Here is a 27,737-nt window from a genome sequence, read left to right on the forward strand (position 1 = left end):
CTCAACCGTTTTTGAGTCATTTCTGTGGTTTTCTCCATTCATTGCTAACATTTCTGAAAGTAGAGCCTACGTTCTTTGGTGATAGTGTAGTCATGGCCAGAGTAGCAGAGCCCAGGTCTGCATTCTAGTAGAAGTTGATCCAGCTGCAGCACCGAGAATTGGTGGGGTCTGAGTGGAGCACAGGGGTTCCTGGGCAGCAACCCTGCAGGAGCCCGTGTTCCCACACTCAGACATGGGAGAGGGCAGTTCTATTTCACAGTCACAGGAAGGTAAGCTGGAGCCACCGATACAATGACAAAAGGGGAAGAGAGAGCATAGACTTAAATGTGTAGTGCTTTGGTGTTTGTATCTTGTTCTGATCATCAAAGTCCTATCCATGATCCCTCAGCACCTAACTCAGAGTCTTCCTTCCAGAACCAGCTACCCCTGGGCATCTTCCATGCTGTAATTTCTCTGTATGGCGATTGTCTCATCCATTTGGCACTGACTAATTCAGGTTCTCTGCAAGTGAACTGCATGGGCATCTAATAATAGGTTATGTCCCTGGGGATGATGCGAGAATTGCTGGGTTGATGGCTTTCGATGCAGTTTTGCCTTTTCTCATTCATGTGATCTTCAAGGGAGATGATAATCCAATCCGTGTTTTACATATAAACAAACTAGAGTGCGAGAGAGTTAAATAATTGACTCAAACAGGCATGAAAGAACCAAGAGCTGAATCCGGAGACTGGGATTCACTTTGTCATTGTTGAACCCCCACGGTGCCGAGTATGACTGAGCACACATATTAAGGACTGAGGAACAGGTATTCTTGTTATTGTTTGTTTGCTTGCTCAATTGTGTGTGTTTGTGTGTGTGTGTAGTGTTTGAGTATGTGCAGTACAAATGCATATAGAGGCTAGAGGATAACCTCAGGTGTCATCTCCAAGAATGACATCCACATCCACCCCCTTGGAGACAGAGCATCTTATTAGCCAGAAACTCATCAGTTATGGTAGAATGGCTGAAGACTGAGTTCCAGGGTTCCTCCTGTCTTGACCTCTGTAACACAGATTATCATGTCTGGTTTTTAACATGAGTCCCAGGGATTGAACTGAGATCCTCATTTGTGTGAAAAATATGTATCTCTGTCTGAGCATCTCCCCAGCTCCATATCAGACATTTAGTGCATCTACATATGTGTAGTGTTTGTCTGCATAGGTGTTCATGTCTGCACGTGTGTATTCTCATGCACACAAGCATGCTCAGAGCAGAGGTTGATGTCAGGTGTCACTCTTAATCCCTCTGTACCTCACTTCTGAAACAGAGCCTCTTTCTGGCCATGAATTCCCTGGTTCCACTCGACCGGCTGGTCACTTGATTCTAGGTTCTACCGTCTTTCTTCCCAGCACTAGGATTGTGTGTGCATGCCCCCATGCACGGCATTTTTTTGTGCGCTCTGACAATGTAAGTCTGGTTCTCTTGCTTTTACAGCACCACTTTCCAGCCTGAGCCTCGGCCCAGCTTCTGGCTAGAGGAGGGGAAGATGGATTGGCGGGGATGGCTGTGATGACTAGGGAGCTTAGAGAGGCATTCTTTAAAAACTGGCAAGACCTGCTCCACTCCTGTGAATGCTGACAAAGCTGATTGGCTGCCCTGGGTGCCCCGCCTACGCAGGTGCCCCTGTTCTATGGTGTTCTAGCTAACTGAATAAATGGAAAAGAAAAATACTTTCTAAATTCATGCTAAATTTTAATAATCTATATCAATCCACATCTACTTAAATCATTCAAAATGTATATGTACTTGAATGTTTATTGGTAGTGGTAGCCAACAGGTACGTTGTTCTTGTCTCCTGGTAGCACATACACTTGTGTGTTGACACTATTAGAAGCATCTGCATAATTGCCACTTTTAATCATTAAGTAGCATTCCGATCTTGGCTATTTTCCTGTTGTGATGGCTGTTGACAAGCAGGAGAGATTAGTTAGCAGGTTAAATATGACTTGCAAGGCTACAGCTGTGGCTAACCATGCTTTTGCTGTTAGTAGTAGCATTGGCATGTTTACAGTTTTCTAAGTACTTTATCTTCTCATTGGATCAACCTATAAAACCTTTCTGCAGAGTTGTAATTACTAGAACATTCCACCATGTGGATCACTGTCTGTTTGACCAGTACATAGCTTGTGCTTCAGGAGTGCTGGGGACTCGGGCTCCTAGGCTCTGATCCCATCTCTTCCTGTTCTATGGTAATTTGATGGAGGAGCTTTATTCTTAGAGTGATCCATATTCTGGTTTTTATCTCATCTTCTTGCCCTCCTCTTCATTTCATCTGGCCCTGCTCTCCTATCTCTGTATACTTTCAATTTCCTTGTGCCTTCTATTTTTTTTAACACTTGCTCCTTCATTTCCCTTATCTCCTTCTTTTGTAATATACTTCCCTTTCTTATTTCTCCTCATGTCGCCCCTCTCCTATTGCTTGAACTATGAATTGCATATCCAATCTCTTCCTGGAACTTTCAGGGATTGTCTCCTCCTTCTGCTCTCAATTTGTGTTTTTATTTACGAGACCACAGGGTCGGCGAAGGGATGATTGAACACTTCAAGGCCTTTCTTTTGTTTGAGCCTTTTCAAAAGAAAAAAAAAAGATATGATATATGCTTGAATTGAGGATGACCTTAATTAAAATAAGGAAGAAAAAGAGCTTGTATTTTGACCTTTGCGTGACTTCCTACACAACACCCTACCCAGCTAGCTGTTCTAAGGACAGATGACCTTAACACGTCAATCACAGACTTTCATTGTGGCCACTGTTGCTGCTGCTCAGGAATGGCAAGCCCCAAAGCAGGCAGGGCTTATGTAGCAGAATTTAGATGTGGTTACCTCTTCAATACTAGAGGCAATAGTGTCCTATAAGTACACATACCTGATTTTCCCTGGCACTTGTAAATCTCTTCAGCTGACTTGCAGTGAACAAAAATACTGCCTTTCTTTTAAGCCTGTCTTTAGCATGAACATTGGGCCTACTACATAAAAAGGTTTCGAATTACTGTACACCTGCTCATCACGTAAGTCATTGCATGGGTTGGTCCCTTGGATCCAAGGGTTGGGCCTGTAGTTATTGATGCCTCCATTTTGCAAGCCAAGAAACTGGAATGAAAGGAACGAATCCATTTTCCCAGTTACACAGCTGGCAGCCAGTGCAGCCGCACTCTGCACCCAAGTAGCTCTGCTTCCGAGGGCCCATGTGTGGCCTTGCTACACAACCTACTCTGCACTTCTGGGCAGTCACTTAGTTTAGACGCTCTGGGGACTTCGCCCACACAGCCTTCCCACACCTCAGTACCCCTCCCTCCATTCAAGCCTCAGTTCGCATTACCACCTGGTTACAATTCAGCACTCTCTTTTTGTTTGAAGGACTAACAGTGTCGAATAAAACACAAACAAATCTCATATTATCTCTCAAATGTCTCGGTATTTCCGTTCTTTTACTTCCTTTCTGCCTTCCATCTCTCCTTGAGCTGACTCCTCCAGCCAGCTGTTTCCCCTTCCCTTTTCACACAGCCCCTTTGGAGCCCCCTTGAACTGCTCTTCCCCCCCCCCCCCCCACCTCATCGTTTAGGACCTTCTCATCTTCCACGGTGTTCTTTTTCCCTCCTTGGGTTCTGTTCCAAGTGCATAGACTCTCACTCCCCTCTACCCAGAGGAACTCCAGACTGAAAACGCTCCAAGGAAACCCCAAACTTTATGCCACACCCACAAAACTGTTTTCTTTCTTCTCTTTTGTTTATCCACGACTCCTTTGGCGCCAACACAGTTCAGACTCATTGAGTGACCCCCATTTTCTAATGGTTCTAGCTGTGCAGTGGTCATTGGCTGTGCTTCCTTCTTTCTCCTCCTATTGCAAAACCCCAAGCTTAGGTCTCCCACGTGGCAGCCTCACACACGCCTATAGTGTCTTTCCTGCTAAATTCTCCCACTTCTTCCCAAGATGAGGGCCAACCTTAAAAGATGAGCTTTGGCTTATAAATTAATAAAACCAAGATGTTGCAACGGTTCCCATTGCCCCCTTTAATAAAATAATAAAAGACCAAGATGTTGTGATAGTTCCCATTGCCTCCCCTTATAAAATAATAGCAGACCAAGATGTTACGATGACGGTTAACTTTAATGCCCTTATCCTGACTTCCAGGGCCCTTGTTCTCCTTTGATCCCTGTGTGAACCTTGAAGCTCTATCCTTACTAATTCTTCCCTCCATTCTACAGCGCTCTGCTCCTTTGTGCTGGTACTCTCTTGCGCTTTCTCTCTTGACAGGGACGCCTTCATTTGCAAGCCTCAGCTAAGCGCCCAAGTTGTATGCCCTGTGTATAAAAGATGCCCTGGGCCTCCTTTCACCCTTCCTAGATGAAACAAAACAAGCCTCATTTCTGTCAAATGTCTCTGAATCTTCCACGTCCCTCCTTGTGCCTCTGGCTCTCTCGTTATCCTGTCAGGAGCATCTCCAGGGAAGGTTCCGCTCCTGCTTCCTGTAGCACCGTCCAGGTGGCCGCACAGCCAAGCCTGACTTGCCATAAGCACTAATTGAAAAGAGTCACACTCTCTGGAACCAAATCAAGCGCAGCACAAGGTGGATGCAAGGTGCCAAGGCATACGAGCCCAGGCGGAATTCTTGTCACTTGTCTGCAGCCGGAGCTGCCCCCAGACTGAGAGCTTTGACATTGCCAGTCCCTGCATCCAGCTGCCTCCGTCTTTGCATTGCTCCCGAGCCTTCTCGGTAGAAACCACTGTCCTGTCAGACTGAGGTCAATCTGCTGTGTGTGTGTGTGCAGGGGGGGGTTGTTTGGCCAATTTAAGAGTAAAGTGGTAGCCAACAGCACTGGGTAGAGACGTTTTATTTGCTTGTTTGGTCCATTGGTTTTGCTTTGCTTGTTTTATGGCTATTGTACTAATTTAGACTCTGAAGGACATAAAGGACCCGATTTTTAAGCACTTTTGGGTGGGCTGAGCCCAACGTAGTAATTAAAACGGGAAAGGAATCGGTTGCTTCTTTCTCTTCTGCCATTCATAGTTTTGTAATTTCTTTTTCTGCTTATCTCACAAATGGAACTCTCATCATCTCTTAACAATGGAACCAGAATTCAAATGCTGCAGTCTTTGTGTTGTTTCTCACGCACCTATACAATGAATTTCTGTCATCGTCAACTGCCCCCGCCCCGTTCTCCTCAAGTCGGCTCTGACTTTCATGGCTCCTTTATACTGTGTAGCCCAGTGAGTTCAGTTCGCCCCATCCTGAGCTTGGGTAGATTATAGAGCAAAGGTGTCTGTCAGTGACGACACCACTGAAGAAATGACCCCTCCTCCCCCGACATCTTTATCTGCCAGTTGTCTTTCAGGAAGGGGTGTGGTCTCATGGATAATGAGACCCCACATGCGTGATGAAATGTTCAGGGTCCAATCTTGGCCTGAATTAGCACAGATTTCATGAGAGCAGCTCCGTCTTTTCCAGAAGATGTCCTTTTGCTGCTTGCCTTCCCATGTTCTGGCTCACACAGTCTTCCTGCTTCTCCTATGGTGTTCAATGAGTATCGGAAGGTTTGTGATAAAGCTTTTCTGTTTAGGCCAAGCACTCCACCAATCACGTAGCCTCATCATTTTCGGTTATGAGTTTCTGTGTTACCTCCACTCCCTACAGTAGAAGCATCTCTGATTGGGTACCTCACTAGTCTATGGATCACACGCTGCTATTCAGAAGGCAGTTGAATAGCAAGATTGTTAGCAAAATAGTCCTCGTAGACTCTCTGCTAAGGTCTGTGATCCTCCCCGCCATAGGCTTGTGACCAGGTTTACTGAATTCTATACTTACAACGGCCTGGAGTTTTTGCATGATATCATCTCTTTTACCTAGTGGAGAACAGTTACAAGTGTTGGCTATTCTAAGTACTTCCAAATGCACTTAGTGCAGTTGCATTAAGAACCTAATCAACCCTATAAGATACTATTAAAAATCTCCCTGTATGTCTAAGTTTGTCTTTATAGACCATTATTTAGCAGCTAGTCACTGCCCCATGAAATCAACATTCAGACCATAGCCCTAATAGCACACATTGACTTGAATATCTTCAAGCTTTCTTGACTTTGTTCCCAAGATGAGACATAAGTCATGTCACCGGTATGTGCCGCCATCCATCATGATCACAGACAGTCCTCCCTGATCCTAGAAGCCGAGCCTCTGATACGGAGAAAGCATCACGTGGCGATGACCACATGCAATTTCCTCACAGCTGCAGGGGGACATATCAGAGGATGTTGCGGCTGCTGAGTTCAAGTATTAATTCTTGATTTGTTTAAATTTTGAGCCTGTCTGTGTGCTGTGTCTATTTCAAAAACAAATAGAATCTTCTAGGGCTTACAACAAGAAATGTATTTATTTTTCTCTGTCTCCAGACTTCCCTGTAATGTGTTCATTAATTTGCTTGCTCTGAGCGTGAATTCACTGGTTATTAACAAGGTGGCATGTATACAAACAACTGGAAGCCCATCTGCCTGCCCCCACCACACACGCGCTCATTATACACCGGCACTCTGGAACGGGCTGAGCATAACTGTGTGCCGAGTCTCACTTTTCTCTTTGTCATGATTAATGTTATAGTTAAAGACCCTCCACTGTAATTGCAACAGTGACAAGAAGATTTTCCTTACTGAGTGGCAGTAAGAGGAATCTGAAAGGCAGCTTCCTGCAGTAGGCACTGTTTAAGCCAGCAGTGTGTGCACACATCACCTAGGCCTGTCTGAGGTCAGCCTCCTACTTTTTGATTCCAGGCAGGAAGATGAGCTAGCTGTGAATGCCTTCCTGCACAGATGGGCTTTAGGATGGGATGTTAATCCTTACAAGGCTGTTCGATTGGTGGCTTGGAAATGCAGGTCCCTATTTTAGCGACTGCAGGACCAGTGAAGATGGAGTCGCAGCTGTAGAAGCTTCCTCTGGGGGTGTCCCGAGGAACTGCTTCTGTGTCAAGAGCATGAAAAGGAGAATGGGGAACATTACAGGGGGATTTGTCCTGGGCTTTGTTGGTCTCTCTGAGGACACCGCCATGTTAAGGACACCATTTCTAACTGGCTGTACTCCTACAGTCGGGGTGTCCAGTGGCGGAAGGATTACAATGTGTCAGATGGTTACCACCTACCAAGAAGAATCAAGTCTCCTCCAAATCAGATCAGTTCTTATAAAGTATGGGATTGGCGGCAGGAAGTGACTGATGTCGCAGCAGTTCACGGGACACACAATCATCTCCTGCAGTGTCTGAAGATGCTACTCATGCCACATTTAAATTCGTTTAGATTGTGTAATGGACACATTTGGCTGGCCCTAGGGACATTTCTCTCTTCATTAGCTCAGATTGTAACTGACGAGGTAGGTGTGTATTCATTCTCTTTTTTCGTCATACAGAAACTACATCAGGGTTCGCTGCTGCTACTGTTGAATTGACCCAGGTTGACGTAGGTATGGTTGTGAAGAACTGGCATTTGTCAAAAGGTCATTTCCAGTCAGGCATCAGACATGATCTTCCGTCCCAAGGTATACCTCGACACTGCCATGTGCTTGTGTTGAGTATTTTAAGCCTGCTTGTTTAAATGCACACCTGATCCTTCTGTGGAATGTTATAGCAGAGGAGGGGCTTCTGCATAGGGACAAGAAAGGATCAGAGGGAGACCAGAAAAGATCAGCAGGGACCCCTCTCTCTTCTTTTGTTGCTGTTGTTGTTTTTAGTTGTTGGTTTGTTTTGTTGTTTTTCCAGAGTTTCTCTGTGTAACAGTCCTTCAGAATTTTCGAGCCATACCTCACATGGCTCCTTTGTGTGTTCTTTGAGACAAGTTCTCTCTGTGCAGCCCAGGTTGGCCTTGAATTTGTGGTAATCTTCCCCCCGAAACCTCCAGGATGCTGGGATTACAAATCTGCACCACTTCTCCCAGCTTTGGACACATAGTCAGAGCAGTCATAAGGAAATTCATTGATGAAGACGTCCTGTTTTAGTCCACTGCTGGTTCTGCTCTAAATGTTCCTTTTTCTTGAAACCCTTTCCATGCCTATCACCGCTGCCCAGTTCTCGTCTTTGCAGGGAACTTGGTTTCCTCTCCCCCCACACCCCTTTCCCAAAAGTGTCCTTATCTTTGAACTAGTTTGGCTCCTGGTACCCAGTGCCAAGGCCCCTGACCTCATCCCTGTAGCTTTGTGCGTCTTCTGTCACAGTTAACACTCTGCGCTCACTATATGCTCTCCAGAACACTATAGACACAGCCCTTTGAAGGTGAGAGGTAGAACCCAGTTCCGCTCAGCATCTAACCTGCTCCCTGGGAGGGGAATCTCCTGGTTCAAAGTGGAGGGCTTGCTGCTCTTTCCCCTCCACGGAGGGTGCTTCTCTTGGCTGGGGTAAGAAGTTGGAGAGGATATGGACCATACTGACGGAGGAAGGCCTGGGTTTGTTTGTTCAAACGCACATTCAGGGCTGGGTTGTTGGTGTCTTCCCCCATTTTTATCTTTTACCTATGCCTTGGGCTTATAAATTTGATATCTGCAGGTGAGGTTTGAATGACCTCCCAGGGAGAGCTGTGACACTATGCTGCCTATTCGGTGGGAGGTGGCTACGAATAGGAAGGAACTCAGGGATTGGTTTTACACATTATTGCTTTCTTGTAGACATTAACTGCTTGGATGGAATCATATCTCAGGGTCATTTAACCCACTGTGCCAAAATTCTCCATGAATCCTGTTTGAAAATTATTTTTTTTCAAATGCCCAACTTCACCTACAATCCTAAAACAATAAGGTAAAATATGGCAAGATGACTTTTCACTAACCTGATTAATCAAGGTTGTTTTATTTAAATATGTATTTATGTGTGTATATATGTATATGTTCATTTACATGTATATATTTATTGAAATATACATTTAATATATTATACATACCCATAGTGTCATAACTTATGACAAAGTAGACTGAACTGTTTCTTAGAAGCATAAAATGCTAGGAACATTCTAGAAAGACATTTCTAATTCCTATTAGGAACTGTGCATTGTTTTCACGCCCGTTGTGGTAAATGCGTGCGTCCATCTGGATCTGGCATGTGTGAGCCAGTCCTTACCTAAGTGCTCCGCCTCGGTTTTCTCATTTACCAAGGGGACAGGATGGCATGGTGCAGTCTGTCTCTCAGAAGAGATTTGCATGGTGGCCGTTGAGACAGTACCGGTCACAAATACAAGCTCTGATGGTGTTATTACTTATGCCCTTTTATTGTCGTTCTTTTAAAATGATCAGGAATGCTTTAAAAATGATCAGGAATGCAGATAAAGGTTTATGCATAAAGTTTTTTTTATTGTGGCCTTAAGTAGAAACGTGGAGACAGTTGTCCACACTGTAACAAAAATGACCTTTTTCTATTTGTTAACTTGAAGCCGCGATGTATCATGTAGTCCTTAAGAACATTGTTGACAAAACGTCCCTAATGGCATGGGGAAATGATGGTGGGACGGAGTTGAAAGTGCAGTGTGTCCACATTTCATGTAATCTCGTCTGTGTGAAAATCTACATGCGCAAGTTTGTGTGGAAAAAGTGCAAAAGAAAGTATAATGTCAATAGTAGTAGCTCTGAACTCTGGAAAACATTCTGAAGGTGAATTGCTTTTTGTTTATACTTTGAAAAATTATTTTTCATATTTTATTCTATAGCTAGCTTTGCTGTCAGGGAAATAAAATCACTGAATATATCTTGAACACTGCATAGTCTCTCTCCTGTGTAGATCACTACAGCTCTCACACTGGAGCCTTAAGCCAGCTTGCAGGTGGTGCCCAGTGGGACTGGCCACTTGTAGCCTGAGGGGACAACACCTCTCTGAGTGTAAGTTAGAACTTTAATATTGATCCTCGGTCTCCTGTTGATCTGGCTTCTGGCTTCCCGTATCATCCGTCATTCTAAGGTCTCCCAAGGAATTTTTCCCAAATAGATTTTGATTTCAAGCTTCTGAGGGGAAAAAAAAGCTGTTTCCTTGATTTTAGAAATATGTTTTTCTTTTTTTCCCTTAGTTTAATAAAAATCAGTCAACCAGCCATGATTCACATCGGGATCTCCAAGCATATTTCTTTAAGTGGCGCTGTGCTGGGGCCGGTGTATGTATGGCCGGAGTGCGGAGGGATTAATGCAGGAACTCCCCCAGACTGCTGTTTCGGAGCGGATTTATTCATAGGGTTGGGTATTCAATGCGACTCTTTGAACAACAGAATAAATATGGGCAGTGAACAGAAAGAGAAAGTCCAACTTTCCAACCGAAGTCGCTGTGCTCGACTGTGGACGGCAGAGCTGTAATCTAACTTGGATGGATGTGGCACTGTGGGCAACTCATGGTTGACTTTTATATTTTAGATGTCATTTATTGATTTCTCCTTTGCCTCTGGGTATCTACTCGATCACGCCGTGTGATACGCCATGGGGTTGATGGATGCCTTCTTACGGCTGTTTTAACAGGGAGCTATGGAAGGCAGCTGAGGTCCTGAGTGATGGCAGTCTGCACCCTTGAGCCCTTCCCCGCTGGCTTCTGGGATCTGAGTGTGCACATCCTGCCACATTGGCCTTGAGGTTTCCACAGACATGGTTGGGAGGGCAGAATCCATGGAAGGGTGTGTCAGTTCTTTCTCTCTTTCAGCCACGTCCTCCCCACAACCTGGGAAACAGCATTTCCAACAATGTCCAAACATTGTAAAATGAGGCGCATTATACAACCAAGGCGGTCACAGGTGGTTAGGGAAAGACAGCGAGCCAAGACGTTTAATGTAAAGAAATCCCATGGGGGCTGGAGGTCGTGGGCAGTGTGTTCAGGGGTTGGGTCAAGGGTAGAGTGAAGAGATGGGGAGTGCACTGAGAACAGAATCCAGAATGTCCGGAGAACTCCAGCGAGGTGGGAAGTGGGATAGAAATGCGTGAGGTTAGAAGTTCCGGACCGGAAGGAACAAATGGAGGGCGCGATGCACAGGGACCAAGTGAAGTCTACCAGAACACTTGGTGGGCGTGGCCTCTTGGGAGGAGTAGAGGAGGTCTGGGGAGGGCTGCTGAGAGAGCAGAAAGGACGGTTCACAGCCCAGCCGCAGCTGGGTGATGTACTGGGTACACATTCTGTTCTTCATGCAGACAGCTTGCAGAGCTCCCCAGGATGAGACAGATCAATAAATACCGACTTACCCTCCCCTCGGACTGCCCCAGAGACCCGCTTGCTTTGTCCTCAGAGTGTCACCGTGATGATTATTCTCCTTCTTGTCTCTGGCTGAGAAAGCTTCGGTCAGCTGCAGCTGTTCCGTAGCCTCACCGAACATCTGCAAATCTTGTCCGTGTGTGCCCAAACCCAAAGTGCTCTGCCCACACTTACTGGAGGAAGATGAGCTCATGGTATCCCAGCTACCGGGCCCCTTAGGAGGTAGTGAGTGTTTCCTGGGCTTCCATCCTCATAGGACAGACACTACCTTCACCTCGCTCTTATTCTCTGAAGCACTTAAGCTTCACCTCCAAGGCACACCTCCAAGGTTGTGCTTCTACCCTCCGAGGGCAGCACAGGGTAGGAACAAAGTGCTTGACAACATGCAGGTCATACACAGCCATGGGGGGCAGGGAACAGCCTCCCTCTCATATTTCCCTTAATGCGGTCACCATTTCCTTGGTGATGTTCTGAAGGGCCGTAGTAAGGACTCATTTGGCTCTTAGGGTACCACATATTGTCTCTAATGCTGGCCAAAGGCTGCCTGCTATTTGAAACTCATGCTCAGAAAAGGTCAGGGTCCTCGGTTTTGTGTGATGGAAGAGTTGAGGTTTTTGGAGAGGACCCTTTGACTTAACTTCTGGGGCAGCAATAGCGGGTCTCTAGGGCAATGGGCTCACGCTGATTGGAGTGCCGGCGTGGGAACGAGTTGTGCTTCCTGTACTAAGAATATCTGTCGATGATTAACAGTTGAATCAACAGTTAACATTTCCCCCAAAGCGCAGGAGTCAGATCTCTTTTAGCAGGGAACACAGATGCCATCTGTGTTGTTGACATGGGCTTTTTAAAGAGCGAGCCATGGCCCAGATCACTGTCATGACCTGTAATGTCAAGAGATGAAACAAGACCTCTGAGCCCTGGTAGGGTAGGAACAGGTGTAGACGCGTGCTCAGAGTCCCCCGGGGGAAACATGGGAAGGGCCCAAAACCAGAGCCCTTCCTCCCTGTCCTACACCTGAGCTCTTCTCATTTTGGCGGGGATTGGAATCCCTGGGTGTATTCTGCCGTAGCGATGGAGGATTATGAATGGGGCTTTGAGGGTAATTACCACTTGAAGGCAGAGCCGAGGACGTGCTCACCCACAGTGGCAGCCGAACCCGATTGAGCTCTGTATTAAAGGATGACTATTATATGAGGGAGAACAAGAGAGCGCAAGCTGCACCAGATAATTTGTTTTATGGCTTTAATCACCGCTGGTATGACAGAGCTGCTGAGAATCATCTATCAGGTCAGGAAAATGATTTTTTCCACTCACGGCCCTTCGTTATAATCCTATCCTCACTTAAAGACTAAAGTGTTCAAGCAACTCAATCCAATTATCTACTAACCCCACTCTCCCCATGCCAAAGGCAGAACATAGAGCACTGGCTCTGGAGGCCACGCGGAGCCAGCGCTGAGACAGGACTCAGCCCTTGAGGGCTCTTGTTCCTGGGGTGGGGTGAGAAGTTACAAGTAGTGATCACGCTGTTTCTACTGGACTGACCTTCTCTCTACCTCGTGAAGTATCTGTCACACAAAGCCCTAGTACTTGAAGGTCGTTCAATTGGAAAGAAATGAAAACTCAATTGCTGTGCTAGGCCTAGCATTTGCTAAAAACCATTTACTAAAAACCTCAAGCCCGCAATTTGTGCGAGTCCTCAGCTTCAGCCTTACTAAGGTGAGGCCTCAGGGCTACTCTCTAGATGGCTGAGCTGCGGCTGTGGCAATTGAAGCCCCTCTGCCCTGTGGCGTACTGATTAGATCTTGGCGCTTGAGCCTCAGGGCTGTTTCCCTCCTCTCCCTTCCCCAGACTGCCACTCTCTGTGCCAGCACTGCGTGGCTAGCCTCCACGACACCGGTAGTGTCTGCCTAAAGTGCCAGCATGCCCGTCACCTGCTGCTCGGGGATCACTGTGTGGCTGACTGCCCTCCTGGACACTATGCAGAGAGGGGTGCTTGTAAAAGTGAGTAAGTGCTGGACCGGGGTGGGGGTGGGGTAGGGGTAGGAGTAGGGGCAGGAGCAGGGCGGTGATGCAGGGGCAGGGGCAGGGGCAGGGCGGTGAGGAAGAACTTTTGATGTCAGAGAAGGCTTTGGTGTCTCAAAGAGAAAGGAGGCTGGAAGCACTGTGCAGGGCTGCAGCCTCCCCAGCCAGCGAGTGCCCCATCTGAAGTCCTCATCTCCACAGGTTGCTTTGGGAGTGCCGGCTTTGCCTTCCTACTGCTTGGACAGAATACCTGGGAAAAGCTAGTTAAAGAAGGAGGAGCTTGTTTTGTCTTCCAGTTGGAGGGAGGGTACAGCCCTTTGTGGCAGGAAAGTGGGGGCCCTGAGTGTGAGACATCTGGTTCCCCTGCATCCCCAGTTGGGAAGTAGAGAGGAATGAGTATTGGGGCTCAGTTTACGTTTTCCTTTGTAATCCAGGGAGTCAGCCCTCACAACGGTGCTGCCTCCATTTAGGCTGCGTTGTCCCACCTCAGTTAATCTCAGCTGGAGGCTCTGCCGCAAACATACACGGGGCTTTGTCTCCTCACAAGTCTAGACCATGGCAGGTTGACCACATTGACCATCACAAAAAGAGCATCCGGGTTCATAGTCTTTAGTTGTGTCTCTTTTCCCTCCGTAGGATGCCATTCTTCCTGCAGAAGCTGTCAGAATGGAGGACCCTTCTCCTGCTCCTCCTGTGACGTCGGTCTGGTTCTGACCCACATTGGTACCTGCAGCGTCACCTGCTTCCCTGGGTATTACCTGGATGATAACCAGGCTTGCCAGCGTAAGTGTGCTGAACTGTCTCCCCTGCCCTTCTGGGCCTTTGGAAGGAATGTGACGTTATTGCTTCCACCTTTTCCTCCTGTAGCCTTTGTTTTATCTAAGAAAGGAAGCTACTCTGTAAAGGCCATATGGATGCCGTTAGCAGACAGTGGCCAAGCTATCAGCCTAGGTGAAGGTGCAAGCCTTTCTAAGTGGTAGCTGTGATCTTGGGCGAGTCGCTGAACGTCTTGTTTTGGTTACCTCATGTAAAACAGAAGTGTTAGTTGATTTCATCTTTATGGTTATCGAACAATCCAGCCCTTTGATCCTGAGCAGAGACAGGAGCCTATACTGGTACACGGTCAGTGGGCTAGGCGCTTCTGTGGATTTATCTTCTACCTTTATCTACTGATACTGGCAACGTGCAAGGTATGACATGTGAAATGTTTCCACTTCCTCCCACAATGCTAGCTATTTCTTTTTCTGTTAAAATAGGAGCGGCGGTTACACGGAAACTGTATTCTTTCAAACACTGCCTGGCCCGGCTAGGTCCAGTTTCTTATTGGCTAGCTCTTACATACTGTTCTAACCCATTTCTAATATTCTGTGTAGCCCATGAGCTGGCTTACCAGAGAGGATCTTAACCTGCATCTGTCTGGAGCAGGAGCATCATGGCGGACTCACTCACTAAGCTGCTTTCTCCCAGAATTCTCTTCTGTTTTCTCCACCCACCTCCATCATTTTTCATACAAGAGTTACATGTATAGATGTCATCTCAAGCAAGTATGGGTATAATTAATTACATTGAATCAGACGTAAAACGTTTGGCTATATTAGAGAACTGATCTGGAAAACCATTAGGGCATTCTTCACAGATGAAGGGACAGATGAAGTCTGAGGCTCCTTACGTTATGCCAGTCATTGAAAGTCCCTCAAGAACCTGTCATCCTGGGGCTAGCGAGGTGGCTCGGCAGTGGCAAGCACCCGCTGTGTTGCTGAGGACCTGAGTTGGGTTGCCAGCCTACAACTGTCTGTCACTTCACATACAGATTAGATGTCCCCTTTTGGCCTTCACGGGCACTGCACACATGTAGTATTCATACATACATATAAGAAAGCACTCTATAAATACAAGTAAATAAATCCTTAAACATATGTTATATCTTTGAAAATCACCATGAACAAATACAGAGGTGATACTTCAGTTTTATGATATAGGAATTCTAATGTTGAAGGCATTATAGATTAGTGGTTTTGGGGAGTCTCTAGAATTGGGGGGGACTCTAGAAGTCTAAGTGCTAATGCCACTCACCAACATTATGCGCTTAAGGAAACCACCTTTGCCTGTGGGTCTTTCTCTAAAGGGGGGGGGGTGTCTTAGTTATATTCTTGTTGCTGTGGTAAAAATACCCCGATGAAGGCGACATAAGGGAGCCAGGGTTTATTTAGGCCTATCGTTCCAGAGGGATACAGTGCACCGTGAGAGAGAAGATCTGTAGCCGGCAGCCAAGTCATGGTGACAGGAACAGGAGGCTGATTGGAGGCATTGCATCCACAAACAAAAAAGGAAGCAGAGAGGGAACTGGAAGTGGGGCTGGGCTGTGAGAGGCCTCAAGGGCCACCCTCAGTGATCCGCTTATTCCAGTGAGAGTCTACTTCCTAAAGGTTCTGCGACCTTCCCAAACAACGCCAGCTGGGTACCAAATGTCCAAACATGTAAGCCTATGGAAGTCATGTGTCAATCATGCAGCGGGGAGCAGGGGACTTATAACAGTAGCTCCATCCTGAACTATAGCACTAAACACAGACCCTAGTTGAGAGTGATTTCTTCCCCCATAGATGAACCACTGTTATGGAGCCCATTCAGTGAAAGATACTTTTGTAGCCACAGACAGGAAGAATGGTGATGCCCCTAGTTCACTGAATTACGCATATAGCATTTGTATTTGTAGGGTGGTATATAAAACCCAGAGTTTTGCATCATCTTTTGAAAAGACAGGAACTTCTTTTGTACCAAAGGGAAGATTTCCTCACATTGTAATGAAGACTCGGCTTGGAATACATCAGCTGTCGGCCGGTACTTGGCACATTCTATACCGCAGCAGTGGCAGGAATGAAATACTTGCATTTCTATTCAAGAGAGTGTTTGTTGGCAGAGAAATAGTGACTTAGATTCACAGCCTCAGAATCACAGAAATAGGAACTCAAAGAAATAAGCGGAATCCCTTGTATAAAGTACAGGGAACAAAAGCACATCGCATTGCAATACTTCCTGGGGACGGCTTTCCCTTGTCCAGGTGGCCCCTGTACAGTCTGCTGTGCTTCTGCGGATATGGGGTCTCTTGGAGCGTTTCCTTTGAATTCAGACTCTCCTCACTCTCATTTTTAAGTTTCATTTTTTTCCTGTAATGGACTAAAATAAGCCCCTGAATTGGGCTGAGTTTCTGTTGTCTGAAGCACACAGAAAAGCATCAGCAATGCCCCTTTGTACGGCTCATCTTTACAGGCAATTATACCATGCCGATTTTAGAAAATGGGTGATAAAGGGGGTTTGAGGAATTGTAACCAGCATTATGGCAAGCAGCAGTAACTATCTTGCTAAAGAAAGTCGGGACTGTGGAACTCACAAGAGGCTGTTTTCAGAGCTATTTAAGAACTGCACTCTATTATCCCTAGACTTTCAGAGTAACCAGATGAGGTAGGAGGGCTAGAGAGTTGGCTCAGCGGTTAAGAACACTGCTTGCTCTTGCAAAGGTTCTGAGTCAATTCACAGCAACCACATGGTGGCTCACAACCATCTGTAATGAGATCTGGTGCCCTCGTGAGGAAGAGACCTGGTCAGTCATCCTCATCAGCTTAGACCATGAAACCCAATATGGGGCACCCATGCATGCTTCAGCATTGCCAGGGCTTTAATTTCAATTCATTCAGATGAGGTAGGAACTCTGTGCTTTGGAGTTTGGGAAGAGCTACAGAGCGCCTGAGCCAGCCTTGAACTTAGAGCAGGGATGGGTAAAGGAAAAATGTCAGCTTCCCTGTTGGGAGGACTGGTTGACCTGTTTTTTGTCTGACTGGCTGTAGAATTTCTCCATGGAACAATAAAGAACAAACCCCCTCCGTTGTTCCCATATTTGCCTTCCAGAGTTTGTGATTAACTCATTTCCCTCCTGGACTTTGTTCAGGGCAGAGCTGGAGCCAGTGGGGTGTTACAGCAGAGGCATTGGGCGTTTTTCATACCTGAGTTGGGTTGCATATTAAGAGAAACGGTGAGCTCCGTGTACTGTGAAGTCCCTCCCTCACTGATGAAGGACACTGGTAATATATCTCTGTTAGAGATGTCTCTGTTACCATTCTCTGGGAACTGCCTCTGCTTCTCTGAGTGAGGTCCCGCTGACATGGCTGCATTAGAATGCACCTTCATGTAGGCTGGATGTTACATATGATGCAGAGAGCACCAGCCACAGGCGTCTGGCAGGCAAGGGAAGCCTTCCCAAGTGAGGAAACCTCATTCCAAAGCATTGCACAGACCCCTCCTTGCTCACTTTTGAATCCATGGCTTCCTTGTTCACTGCTTGTTGACATGCATATGTTTTATACAGGTGATTCTAGATTTTGTCAAGTTGACCATTATCACTGACTACAGTGTCTCACTGATCGCAGTGCCCTCGTGGAGTAGCATTTCAATTGTATTTTAATAAATAAAGTTGCTTGAAGCATCACTCCCAACAGAGTACATTGCAAGGGGGTCAGACTAGATATGGGAAAAGCAGGGAGACTGTATGAGAGTGTTCCAGCAGGGAGGACTGTATGAGAATCCTCCAGTAGGGAGGATGTATGAGAGTGCTCCAGTAGGGAGGATGTATGAGAGTGCTCCAGTAGGGAGGACTATATGAGAGTGCTCCAGCAGGGAGGATGTATGAGAGTGCTCCAGCAGGGAGGATGTATGAGAGTGCTCTGGCAGGGAGGATCTATGAGAGTGCTCCCGTAGGGAGGATGTATGACAGTACTCCAACAGGGAGGGCTGTATGAGAGTGCTCCAGCAGGGAGGACTATATGAGAGTGCTCCAGCAGGGAGGACTATATGAGAGTGCTGCAGCAGGGAGGGCTGTATGAGAGTGCTCTGGCAGGGAAGACCTATGAGAGTGCTCCAGTAGGGAGGATGTATGACAGTACTCCAACAGGGAGGGCTGTATGAGATTGCTCCGGTAGCGGAGATGGTAACCTCGGTTCATCTGCACTTGTGGACATGGGAAAAGCATAAAGTTTCTCATGGAGCATTTGAACACCTAGGATTCAGTGAGTATTTAGATATGTATGGACAAAGGAAAGAATCAGGATAGGCGCTATGATTTCCATCATGGATAGCTGAGTAGAAGTGATTGTTGTTAAACTGGAGAGATGAAAACGGACCAGTTCGGGGCATCTCCAATGAATCAATTATGTGCCAGGCTGCTGAGAGTTATAACTGGGTAAGCCAATAAACCAGGTCACGTCTAAGTCCAATGTCTTAAAATACAGGATTTCACAATCTCCACAATAAAGTTGTCACCTAAAAATAATGTGTGTCTATAACACAAATGATGGGAGAGGGGTTGATTTCCTAAGTAATGTTCAAATAAAGTCATTGATCTTAGAGTCAGTATGAATCCTGTTGCTAAAAATCACAGAGCAATTTGGATCTGGGATTCTTGTCCTTGGATTTATATTTATCTCTAGGAAAATGTATTACCTTCTTCTATTTTGGGAAATAAAGCTAATATTTTCTGTTTCTGTTGCTCACAGAGGAAGGTTATGGGCCATAATTAAAGGGCAGGCTGGAGTGGGGCTTCGCTCTGCGGTAGCATCTGTCTAGCCTTGCCCTGGGCCTCCATACCTGTGGTTGTAATCATCTGGTCATTTCCCTTTCCTGTCCACTCAGCATGCAACACGCATTGCAGAAGCTGTGATTCACAGGGCGCCTGCACCTCCTGCCGAGACCCAAGCAAGGTCCTGCTCTTTGGGGAATGCCAGTACGAGAGCTGTGCCCCCCAGTACTACCTCGACATCCCCACCAAGACTTGCAGAGGTAACGCTTTTCCTGAGCTGTGTGGGGATTCCATTATTCTGGGATATTCCTTTGCTCGAGACACCCACTCCTCATCTTAGGCAAACACTGCCATCAGGTGTTTTCCACTTTCTGTGAGGACAGCAACAATGAATTACTGATGCATGCGTTCATTTATTCATCCATGTTTGAGTTCCTTCAAATTGCCCATACTCAAATGGGTGAGAACACCAAGTATCTTCTCCTTGCTCACCAGTAGCTGGAATTCCTATGGTAGAGTTAAGCCTGGGAAAAGTGGGGTTTGATGGTTTTCCTTGTCTCTTCTTAGGCTGGCTTCTCTCCTTCTAACCCTCTGGTTCTGCAGAGAAGGTCCAGCTCTGAAACAGAGGTCAAATGCCCGACAAATAAACTCGGGAAGCCCTCGGCCTCTGCACACTTTCCATTCTAAGAAATAGGACTTGGTTGTCAACTTAGGTGGTCTTTGGTGTTCACAACCGCAGGGGCTTTTCTGGTCTTTTTTTTTTTCTAGCCAGAGCCTGTCAGTTTGTGGTGAACAACAAGATTCTCTCAGATCCTTCCATGTTGCAAATGGTTTCATAACTGTGCTGGTTTTCAAGTCTCTGTTTTTAGTCATCTTCCCTCAGGACTGATTCAGCCAAATAAATGATGGAGATTAATTTTATAAACCTTCAGAGCAAATGTGCCATTTTGCGCATGTACTTGCTACCTAAGGACTTAGAAGTACAGCATGAAGGAATAGAGAAATGAGTTCTTGCAGCTTCCTAGCTTGGTAGGAAAAAGGGGTTGAGACAGCCTTGGGTGAAAACATGTTCTCCAAGAAAACCAGTTCCTCCACAAACCCCTGTAGAGCTGTTAACATGTACTGGGCATTGTACTTGTTAGTTACTGTGATTGAAGCCAGGAAGCCCCATCCTAAGAGCAAGCTGTATTGCAGAATTCCTTCTCCGGCCTCTGTTCTAATTGTTTACATCCGTTGCTTCATTTTGTCTCTCCAGTGGCCTTAGTAAATACGCATCAACTAGTGTATGTTTAATTCAGGCGTCAAAGGATTAAGGAAGGCAGTCAGGAAAATGCAGAGGAAACTCAACAAAACGATGGTTTAATAAACTTGCCCTACTTCAAAACTCACGTACTTCCCCAGACTGTTCCCTTCCATCACCCTGGTAGGAAAGACCAGCTAGAACATTGCCTCTCGAACATGAGCTTTCTTATTGCACCGGTGTTTGCCGGGACATCATACCAGCCACAAACACGATCGTGATTCTAACCAGATCACCCAGAAGAGCAGCAAGATGCTTCTCTTTACCCCAGCCCCCAAGGCTCCCAAGTCAATAGGTCTGAGGCTGAGCTTGATGAATATTTCTGACAGTCTCCCTGGACCACTGAGGTTCACATCCAAGGCTGGCCTTATTGTGGTACAAGCTTTTGGATGCCAGGGTCTATGTATCTCACTCCTATGTTCTCCAGATGCAGTGAACTGTTGCTTGTTGAACACAGGAACATTTAAACAACTTCCTTCTGCTCTAAATGTGGTGTTCCATTGTCCAGTATTCCCCTTCTTTCTGGAGCGTTCTATACACATTGTCTATTCTTTCTGCCATGCTGTCCCCATCAGGTTTTAAATAGGAAGGGTCATGAAGCTGGCGTCAATGGCGGTGACAGCATTCTTAGTTATGTCTCGGATATCTCTCTAGCTCGTGAGCCCTGAGTATTTAGAGGTCAGGATTCGGTCAGCGGGGGAAGGGGGGCACTCCCTAGGATAGGTTGGGGCGGCATGAGGCTGAGGTACTCGGGTGCCCCTGGAATGAGGCCAAGACGATCTGACTCTCCAGAAGCAGCCCCGCTGACAAGGAGCTCTGCACAGGCATGGAACGCTCCTTGTACATGCCTGTGTTTGACATAATTAGGAAACGACGCATTTAAACACCTACAAGCTGGGGCTTCGTTACAGCTCGCTTATCTGACATCTCTGGTGTTGTCCTCGATTTCCCTCTCCCAGACACAGACTGTGGCCTCCTAAGTGGGCTGCTGGGAGTAGCGAAGAGGACGCTGATCTAACGGAGACTTTCTTTCTAGAGTGTGACTGGAGTTGCAATGCTTGCAGCGGGCCTCTTCGGACAGACTGCCTGCAATGCATGGATGACTATGTGCTCCAGGATGGCGTGTGCATGGGGCAGTGCTCACCGGGCCACTACCGGGACGCAGGTTTCTGTAAGCGTAAGTATCTGTCTGTGATCTCTGCAGAGCCCATGGCAAATTTCCGTCTGGCTTCTCTGCTGGTCCTGGTTTCCTTCCCCAGGGCTGTCTTTGTTGTCAGCGATGAGTCCCCTTCTCCTTCGCCTATACCCTAGCAGACATATGCTAAAATCCGATGTCAGCATGACAGCCATGGAGTTATATGCCCACACAAACATTCGTGTCAACTATTAATTCTGATTTCCTTAAACATTTGACAATCCTGTTCTCTAGATAGAACGCTTTGTATCCCTAGGAATTTGAACCAATGGAAAGACTGATAAATAATTATAATAAAAATAAATATTTGTCAATCATTTTAGTGTTCGTCTAGCATTTTCCACTGTGTGAGCCACACTTCTTAGGAAGAGTTGGGGACGATAGTTTCACTTCTGTTATGTAGGAAGAACATTTTGTAGAGGTAGAGCAGCTTAGCCCCAAGTCCTTGACCGATAGCTGTAGCAGTCTCAACCAGGCCCAGGGTCCCTAGTTCATCCTGGACTGCTTTGCTGGTGTTCGGGTCCTGCTGCTACCTGACCCTTCCCATAAGTGCCCAGAGCCCACTTGGAAACTACATAGATTCCTGTTGACTTAACTTCTACCTTCCAGGGTGCAACAGCCACTGTCTCCAGTGCCAGGGTCCCCATGAGTGCACACACTGCGAAGAGCCATTTCTCCTCTTCCAAGCCCAGTGCATCCAAGAATGCGGGAACGGATACTTTGCAGATCATGCGAAACACAAATGCACAGGTACCTCGAGTCTTTGCTGCGAGCTTTGGGAAGAACTCGGGGCAGCCAGTGCGTCACGTGCACTCAACTCTCTCCAGTAACCAGGAGCGGCTCACACAGGCTCAGAATAGCAGTCAGGAGCTTGGTCTAAGTAGTTGATAGCTTCCCATGTATGTCTGCCAGGTGCTGGTTAAACAGGATAATACAGGAGTACAGGCCAATAATTCTCTCGCAGGAATCAATTCCGTTCCTGAAGCTCTTTGTGGAAATGAAGCCAACATTTTATGGAACGCAAAGCTTCATATTGAATGACCGTGTGGTATCCATTAAGAGTGGATCAGCCATATTGATATGGGCATAGAATTTTCAGCATATAGACTAAATCATTCATGACCCCAATATTGATACTATAGCCTTGAAGAATAGGATTTGGATGATAATTTCGTGAGAAATACTGAGCTTTTAGGAGTAAACTGAAGCTAAACCCAAAGTCTTAACCTCCTTGTACATGGGATCATCCCCAGAAAAAAAAATTCCCATTAGCATTCATTTCTATTGAAACCTGTTGCCCAATGCACCCACAAGAAAGAATACTCGACATTTAATAATAATGTCATTAAGAAGCACAGAGAACTTGAGTCTTTGCTGAATGTTCTGAAAAGAACTCCTTGAGTTTTATGTTTCTCCGCGTTTTCCTCATCTGTAATATCTCATTTAATGTTCCCAATGACTTGGTGAAATATGATAGACTGAAAGAATCTTGCTTACAAGTATGAAAACAAAAGAGACTTTGAAGTCTTAAGGCAGCGTATTCAGCCCTGGATTTCTGATTCCAGTTCAGGACTCTTTACACGGTCCTACATAGCTTCACCATTATAAATCCCAACTAAGGAGACAGGACAATTAGGCAGGAAGCTCTCTGTCTTCTCAAAGGCTGTTAGCTTGATCCAAAGCAGAAGTCCTCTGGGTCTTTCGAGAGCTAGCTCTCTAGATGTGGTTAACTACTGACACTCTTCCCGCTCTCAGGCCACAGAGCCGTGGTGTGGTGGAACAGCTGAGCCCTCCCGGTGTGCCTGACATTGTAAAATCAGATTGTAGTGCTTGTGGTCCTCCCAGCTACTGTCCATATTAGGTTCCATTTCTACCGTCATTGTTAAGACAAGAACCTTGCCGCCCAGACTGTAAAAGACACTTGTCCAGGGGCACAGCTGGTAAGATGTAGGGGAGGAATGATACCCCCAGCAGAGCTGATGCTCTTAGTCTCTCTAAACACCGCCTCTTACAAGTCAGTAAGCCTTTTAGAACATCCGTCCGAATGTAGCGTTCTTGAGATGACATTGCATAAATTGAGTTGTAGACCTCGCGATTCTGCTTCCCCCAGAGGGGAAACCAGCTCCCTAGGAATATCAGCAGGGAAACTGCATTCTCTTTGGTTGCAATGAGGGGGCTATTTATTTGTTGCAGTCCCTTTTCTTTCCCTGTGTGGTCCAACCGGGGGCCGTGGCTTGGCTGTGCCTTACTTGTGTCTTCTCTTTGGCAGCCTGTCCTCAGGGATGCTTGCAGTGCAGCCACCGAGACCGGTGTCACTTATGTGGCCGTGGCTTCTTTCTGAAGAGTGGTCTCTGCATGCCCACCTGTGTCCCCGGTTTCTCTGGCCACTCATCTAATGAAACCTGTGCTGGTAAGTCCATCTCTGCTGGACTTAACGTCTGGTGATGTGAGCAGTCATTTCTCCGTGCAAATGATGGGTCTCCAGATACGGTTGACACCTGTCATGTGAAACTCAACATTCCTGCAGGGCAGAAACCCCTGGTGCTACATAAGGCACTATTTGTAGAACATAGGCAATTAGGAAAACCTAACTCTTAATTTCTTTGATCTTGGGATGAAAAAAGGGGGGAGGAGATCTGTGCCTTAAAAGTCTTAACTATCAGAGAAGGAATTTGGTATAGGCTCAGGTGTGTTCTTGAATTGCAGCCATGCTTTAGGAAACCACGTATAGATTGCATGTCTAACGCATTGTTTGCGTTCGTGTAAACTTGTTTAGCTAATTCTGCCGAGGTACAGTGGTGCATCTTTCATGCGCACGGTGGAGAGACGTTCTAAATGAATCGTGGAGGAGGAGACTGTTCCATTAACTGCAGGTGTTTGAAGTCAATCGATCGGAAGGGGCTCTGTTAGGAGCAATCTCTTCTAACACAGAACAGACATCTCTCTTTAAAAAGCAAAGAGAAATGAATTTAAATTCAGCCCAGTTGTGAACCCTGTGTTTTTTAGGCACATAAAGCTTGAGAGTTCTCCCAGGGCCTGGAGTTCCCTCGGGTTAATTAGTCAATAACATGAGGGCTCTTTTTGTTTTGTTTTGACGGTGTCGGGGATTGAACCTGGGGCTTCATGCATACTAGGCTAGTAGTCTACCCTTGAGCCACGACCCCAGCAGTGTCACAGGGCATTTTTTTTTTGTGACAGCCCAAACACGTAGTCTATCTCCACATTTTTGATCTCTAAAGATATTAGACCTTTTTAAAAAGAAAAATGACCTCTCTCTGGCCTCCTTTATTGGAATTTTCCTGGGAACCACAAGCGCTTCTGAGTTAGCTTAAGACTCTTGGGATACCACACACGTCAGCTTGTGAGGATGGATTTCACTTTCATTAGAATAATTTTATGTAGCAGTCACTCCCGTGAAACTTGGCATTCCCACATTGTCCTCTGTGACCCAGTTGTCGAAGGGAACACTGCCAACTAGAGACCTTGACAAAATACCTTGCAGTAGGAAAGATCAATTCTACATCCTTGTTGAGGATCCTAATTTATGAGATGTTCCGTGTGGACAGACGGTCAAAATCTTCTGGCACTCTGTATGTTCTGCCCAGGAATTCCGACTCTGAGCCATTCCTCTGCGGATTCGCTGCAGCTCTTCTAGGAACGGCATCAGACACCTGCCTCCGCTTACTCTTGCTGGATCCGATGTGCCAAGAGTGTCAGGGAAGGACTGTGGCTTTCAAACCTGCCAGTCCATTAGCATTGCCTAGAGAGTCTATAAAATTAATGAGATCCATCTCAGAACATGTCATTCAGAATCTTCCGCAGTCAGCCCAAGTGTCCCTATTATTATAAAATAGCCCTGTATGCACTCTTGTTTGAGTTATTAAGACATAACACATACAAAATATCTATCCTTTAAATTATATTGCCTAGTGATTTTCTTTAGTCCATTCACAAAGCTGTGTGACAGTCATTAATATCTAATTCCGGAACATTTTCATCAGCCTAAAAGAGAGCTTCATAACCCTTAACAGTCTCAGTTTCCTGTCTCTCTAGCCTCTGCTGATCTCTGATTTCCCTTCTGTCTGCAGATTCGCCTACTCTAGACATCCCCGATCATTAGAATCACACAGCACATACATAGCCTTTCATGTCTGGCTTCCACATCTGGCCGAACGTCAGAGTGTATCCAGGTTACAGCCTGCATCTGTATAGCATTCCATTCCGTTTTTATGGCTGCTGTAACTATGTCTTATGGATATACCACATTCTTTTGATCTATTTACTTCTTTGCCTCTGTTTCTGTTTGTTTTTAGTACTGAATATTGAAGCCATACTTGGTAGGCAGGCACTATTACTGAGCCACATATCCAGCCTTTGTTTATTTTTTTATTAATTGTTTCTTCAATTTGCCTATTTGAGCAGTGTTGTTATGAACATCCACAGGAAAGTCTTTGTGTTAGGCATATTCTTATAGTTCTCCATGGCATCTGCTTGTAGTACTGTTGGGGCACATGGTCACTATGTTTTATTGAGGAACTGACTATATTTCTAAATGATTGCACTGTTTCCCATACTTACTAACTAGTGAGGATTCTAATTTGTTCATGTCTTGCCAGCAATTATTATTATCTATCCTAAGAGAGAGGAAGTGCCATATAATTGAGGTTTTGATTTTCATTTTGGTAACTTACGTTGGATGCCTGCTTGCATGATTATTGGCCTTTGTGTGTAGATCTTCAGAGCAAAACTTATTCAATTTCTTATGCATTTTTAGTTTGTCCTTCATTGTTGAGATATTAAAACCTGTTATATATCCTAGATATAAGTCTGGGTTTTTTTTCCCAGATTGAGGATTTGCATTCTCTCTCATTCTAGGGGTTGTCTTTTATATTGGTGTTTTTAAGGACAAATGTTTTAAATTTAATGATTCCAATTAATTTGTTATTTTTTTCTTTCATATCTTACACAGTTTTGCTGTGCCCAAGCAATAATTGCTAGCTTTTTTTTTTTTTAATTTATTTCTATGTTGTCTTCCAACGAGTTTGTACTCTAACTCTCTGTCTAGGCTCTAGTGTCCTCATGCATCCAGATGAGACTCCTTGGGGTAGGCGGATGCTGGAGTTGTAGAATAGCCCAGATGTCCTCTGTGTGCCTCTGAATTAGCACTGAAGTCCCATTTCTTTACAATGAATACTTGGAATCCAATTAGTGACTCTGCCAAGTCTGACCTTTGGGTTCATCCATTTTCTAGACAAAATGTACACCCCAAGTCTTCACGTGAATGGCACCTTGACCCTTGGTATTGGTTCAATGAAGCCCCTGGACTTTTCTCTCCTGAACGTTCAGCACCAGGACGGCAGAGTGGAAGACCTGCTGTTCCACGTTGTCAGCACGCCCACCAATGGCCAGCTGCTGCTCTCGAGAAACAGCAAAGAGGTCCAGCTGGAAAAGGCCGGCCACTTTAGCTGGGAAGACGTCAATGCAAAGGAAGTACGCTTTGTCCACAGCAGAGAGAAGCCCAGGTGAGCCAGCCAGCCCTGCTCTGCGCCTGCTGTCTCTACCCCCACCCTCCTTCTTAATAACCACCCCTTCCCACCGGGAAAGATCGATACTCCGCAGTGCTTCCAGCTGCCTGTCAACCTTCCCCTGTAATTGCTTCGAGAGTATGCTTCTGTTTGAGGCATTTTCATTTTATCACGTAATTATGGGTAATTCTCTGGTGTGACAGGAAAATTCTGAGTATAATTACCCAGGTTTTTGGCCCCATGGAAAGAAAACTTGTTACATAGCCAGATGCTGGAGTTGCTCCTCCACACGAGGGCAATGCTAGGTAGTCCTGGGCAGGCAAAAGATGGAAGACTGGCTTGTTAAAGTGCCCTTTGACCCCTGGAATTTGGGGAGAAAACTTGTAGTCACACTTGACTTTTTATTATCCTCTTTATGGGATTACTTGTGGCTAATTTCTAGGCGTGAACCAGTTTTCCCCTGGTGCTGCACACATTTCTGGCTGTCTTCCCTATCCTGACTGACACTTGCTTCCGGAATGCAATCGAACATTAACAAGAACCTAAGCAAATATAGCGTTATAATTAACAAAGTCAATCTACTAAGCAGAAAGCACAGAATGCGCCCCCAAAGATTGGCCTCTTGTGTTCTCCGTCACCCTGCTCTGCTTTGTTAGCCCAGATAACTCACCACAGACTGTGTGTGAACAAGGTATTGAAGCCCATGAAGCAGGGCTAGGACATCTCTGAATGTTTCCTGCTGCCAAAACTAAACATGGGTGTTTCTCTTCTTACTTTTATCAATTGGTTGGTGGAGATTTAGGCTAAAAGTTATCTGAGAAGAATGATGGAAGTTTTTCTATCATCACCCAGAGTCAATGATTTCCGTGATCTGCGCAGATTGTATCACAGGAGCAAGAACAGCTAACA

The 27,737-nt window shown here is 45.9% G+C and overlaps 1 protein-coding gene across 1 annotated transcript in view; it reads left to right on the forward strand.

Moving 5' to 3' along the window:
* The window catches only part of Fras1 (Fraser extracellular matrix complex subunit 1), a 398,956-nt gene that overhangs the window by 242,405 nt on the left and 128,814 nt on the right, over window positions 1-27,737 (forward strand). The window contains exons 21-27 of the mRNA XM_050150115.1: window positions 13,069-13,221; window positions 13,879-14,025; window positions 18,922-19,068; window positions 21,145-21,285; window positions 21,913-22,053; window positions 23,573-23,713; window positions 26,555-26,825. Coding sequence (XP_050006072.1) covers window positions 13,069-13,221; window positions 13,879-14,025; window positions 18,922-19,068; window positions 21,145-21,285; window positions 21,913-22,053; window positions 23,573-23,713; window positions 26,555-26,825 — 1,141 coding nt within the window. The remainder of the gene's footprint in view (window positions 1-13,068; window positions 13,222-13,878; window positions 14,026-18,921; window positions 19,069-21,144; window positions 21,286-21,912; window positions 22,054-23,572; window positions 23,714-26,554; window positions 26,826-27,737) is intronic.

Source organism: Alexandromys fortis, unplaced genomic scaffold, assembly GCF_014885135.2.
Source record: "Alexandromys fortis isolate MF-2015 unplaced genomic scaffold, M_Fortis_MF-2015_v1.1 scaffold_0, whole genome shotgun sequence".
NCBI lineage: Eukaryota > Metazoa > Chordata > Mammalia > Rodentia > Cricetidae > Alexandromys > Alexandromys fortis.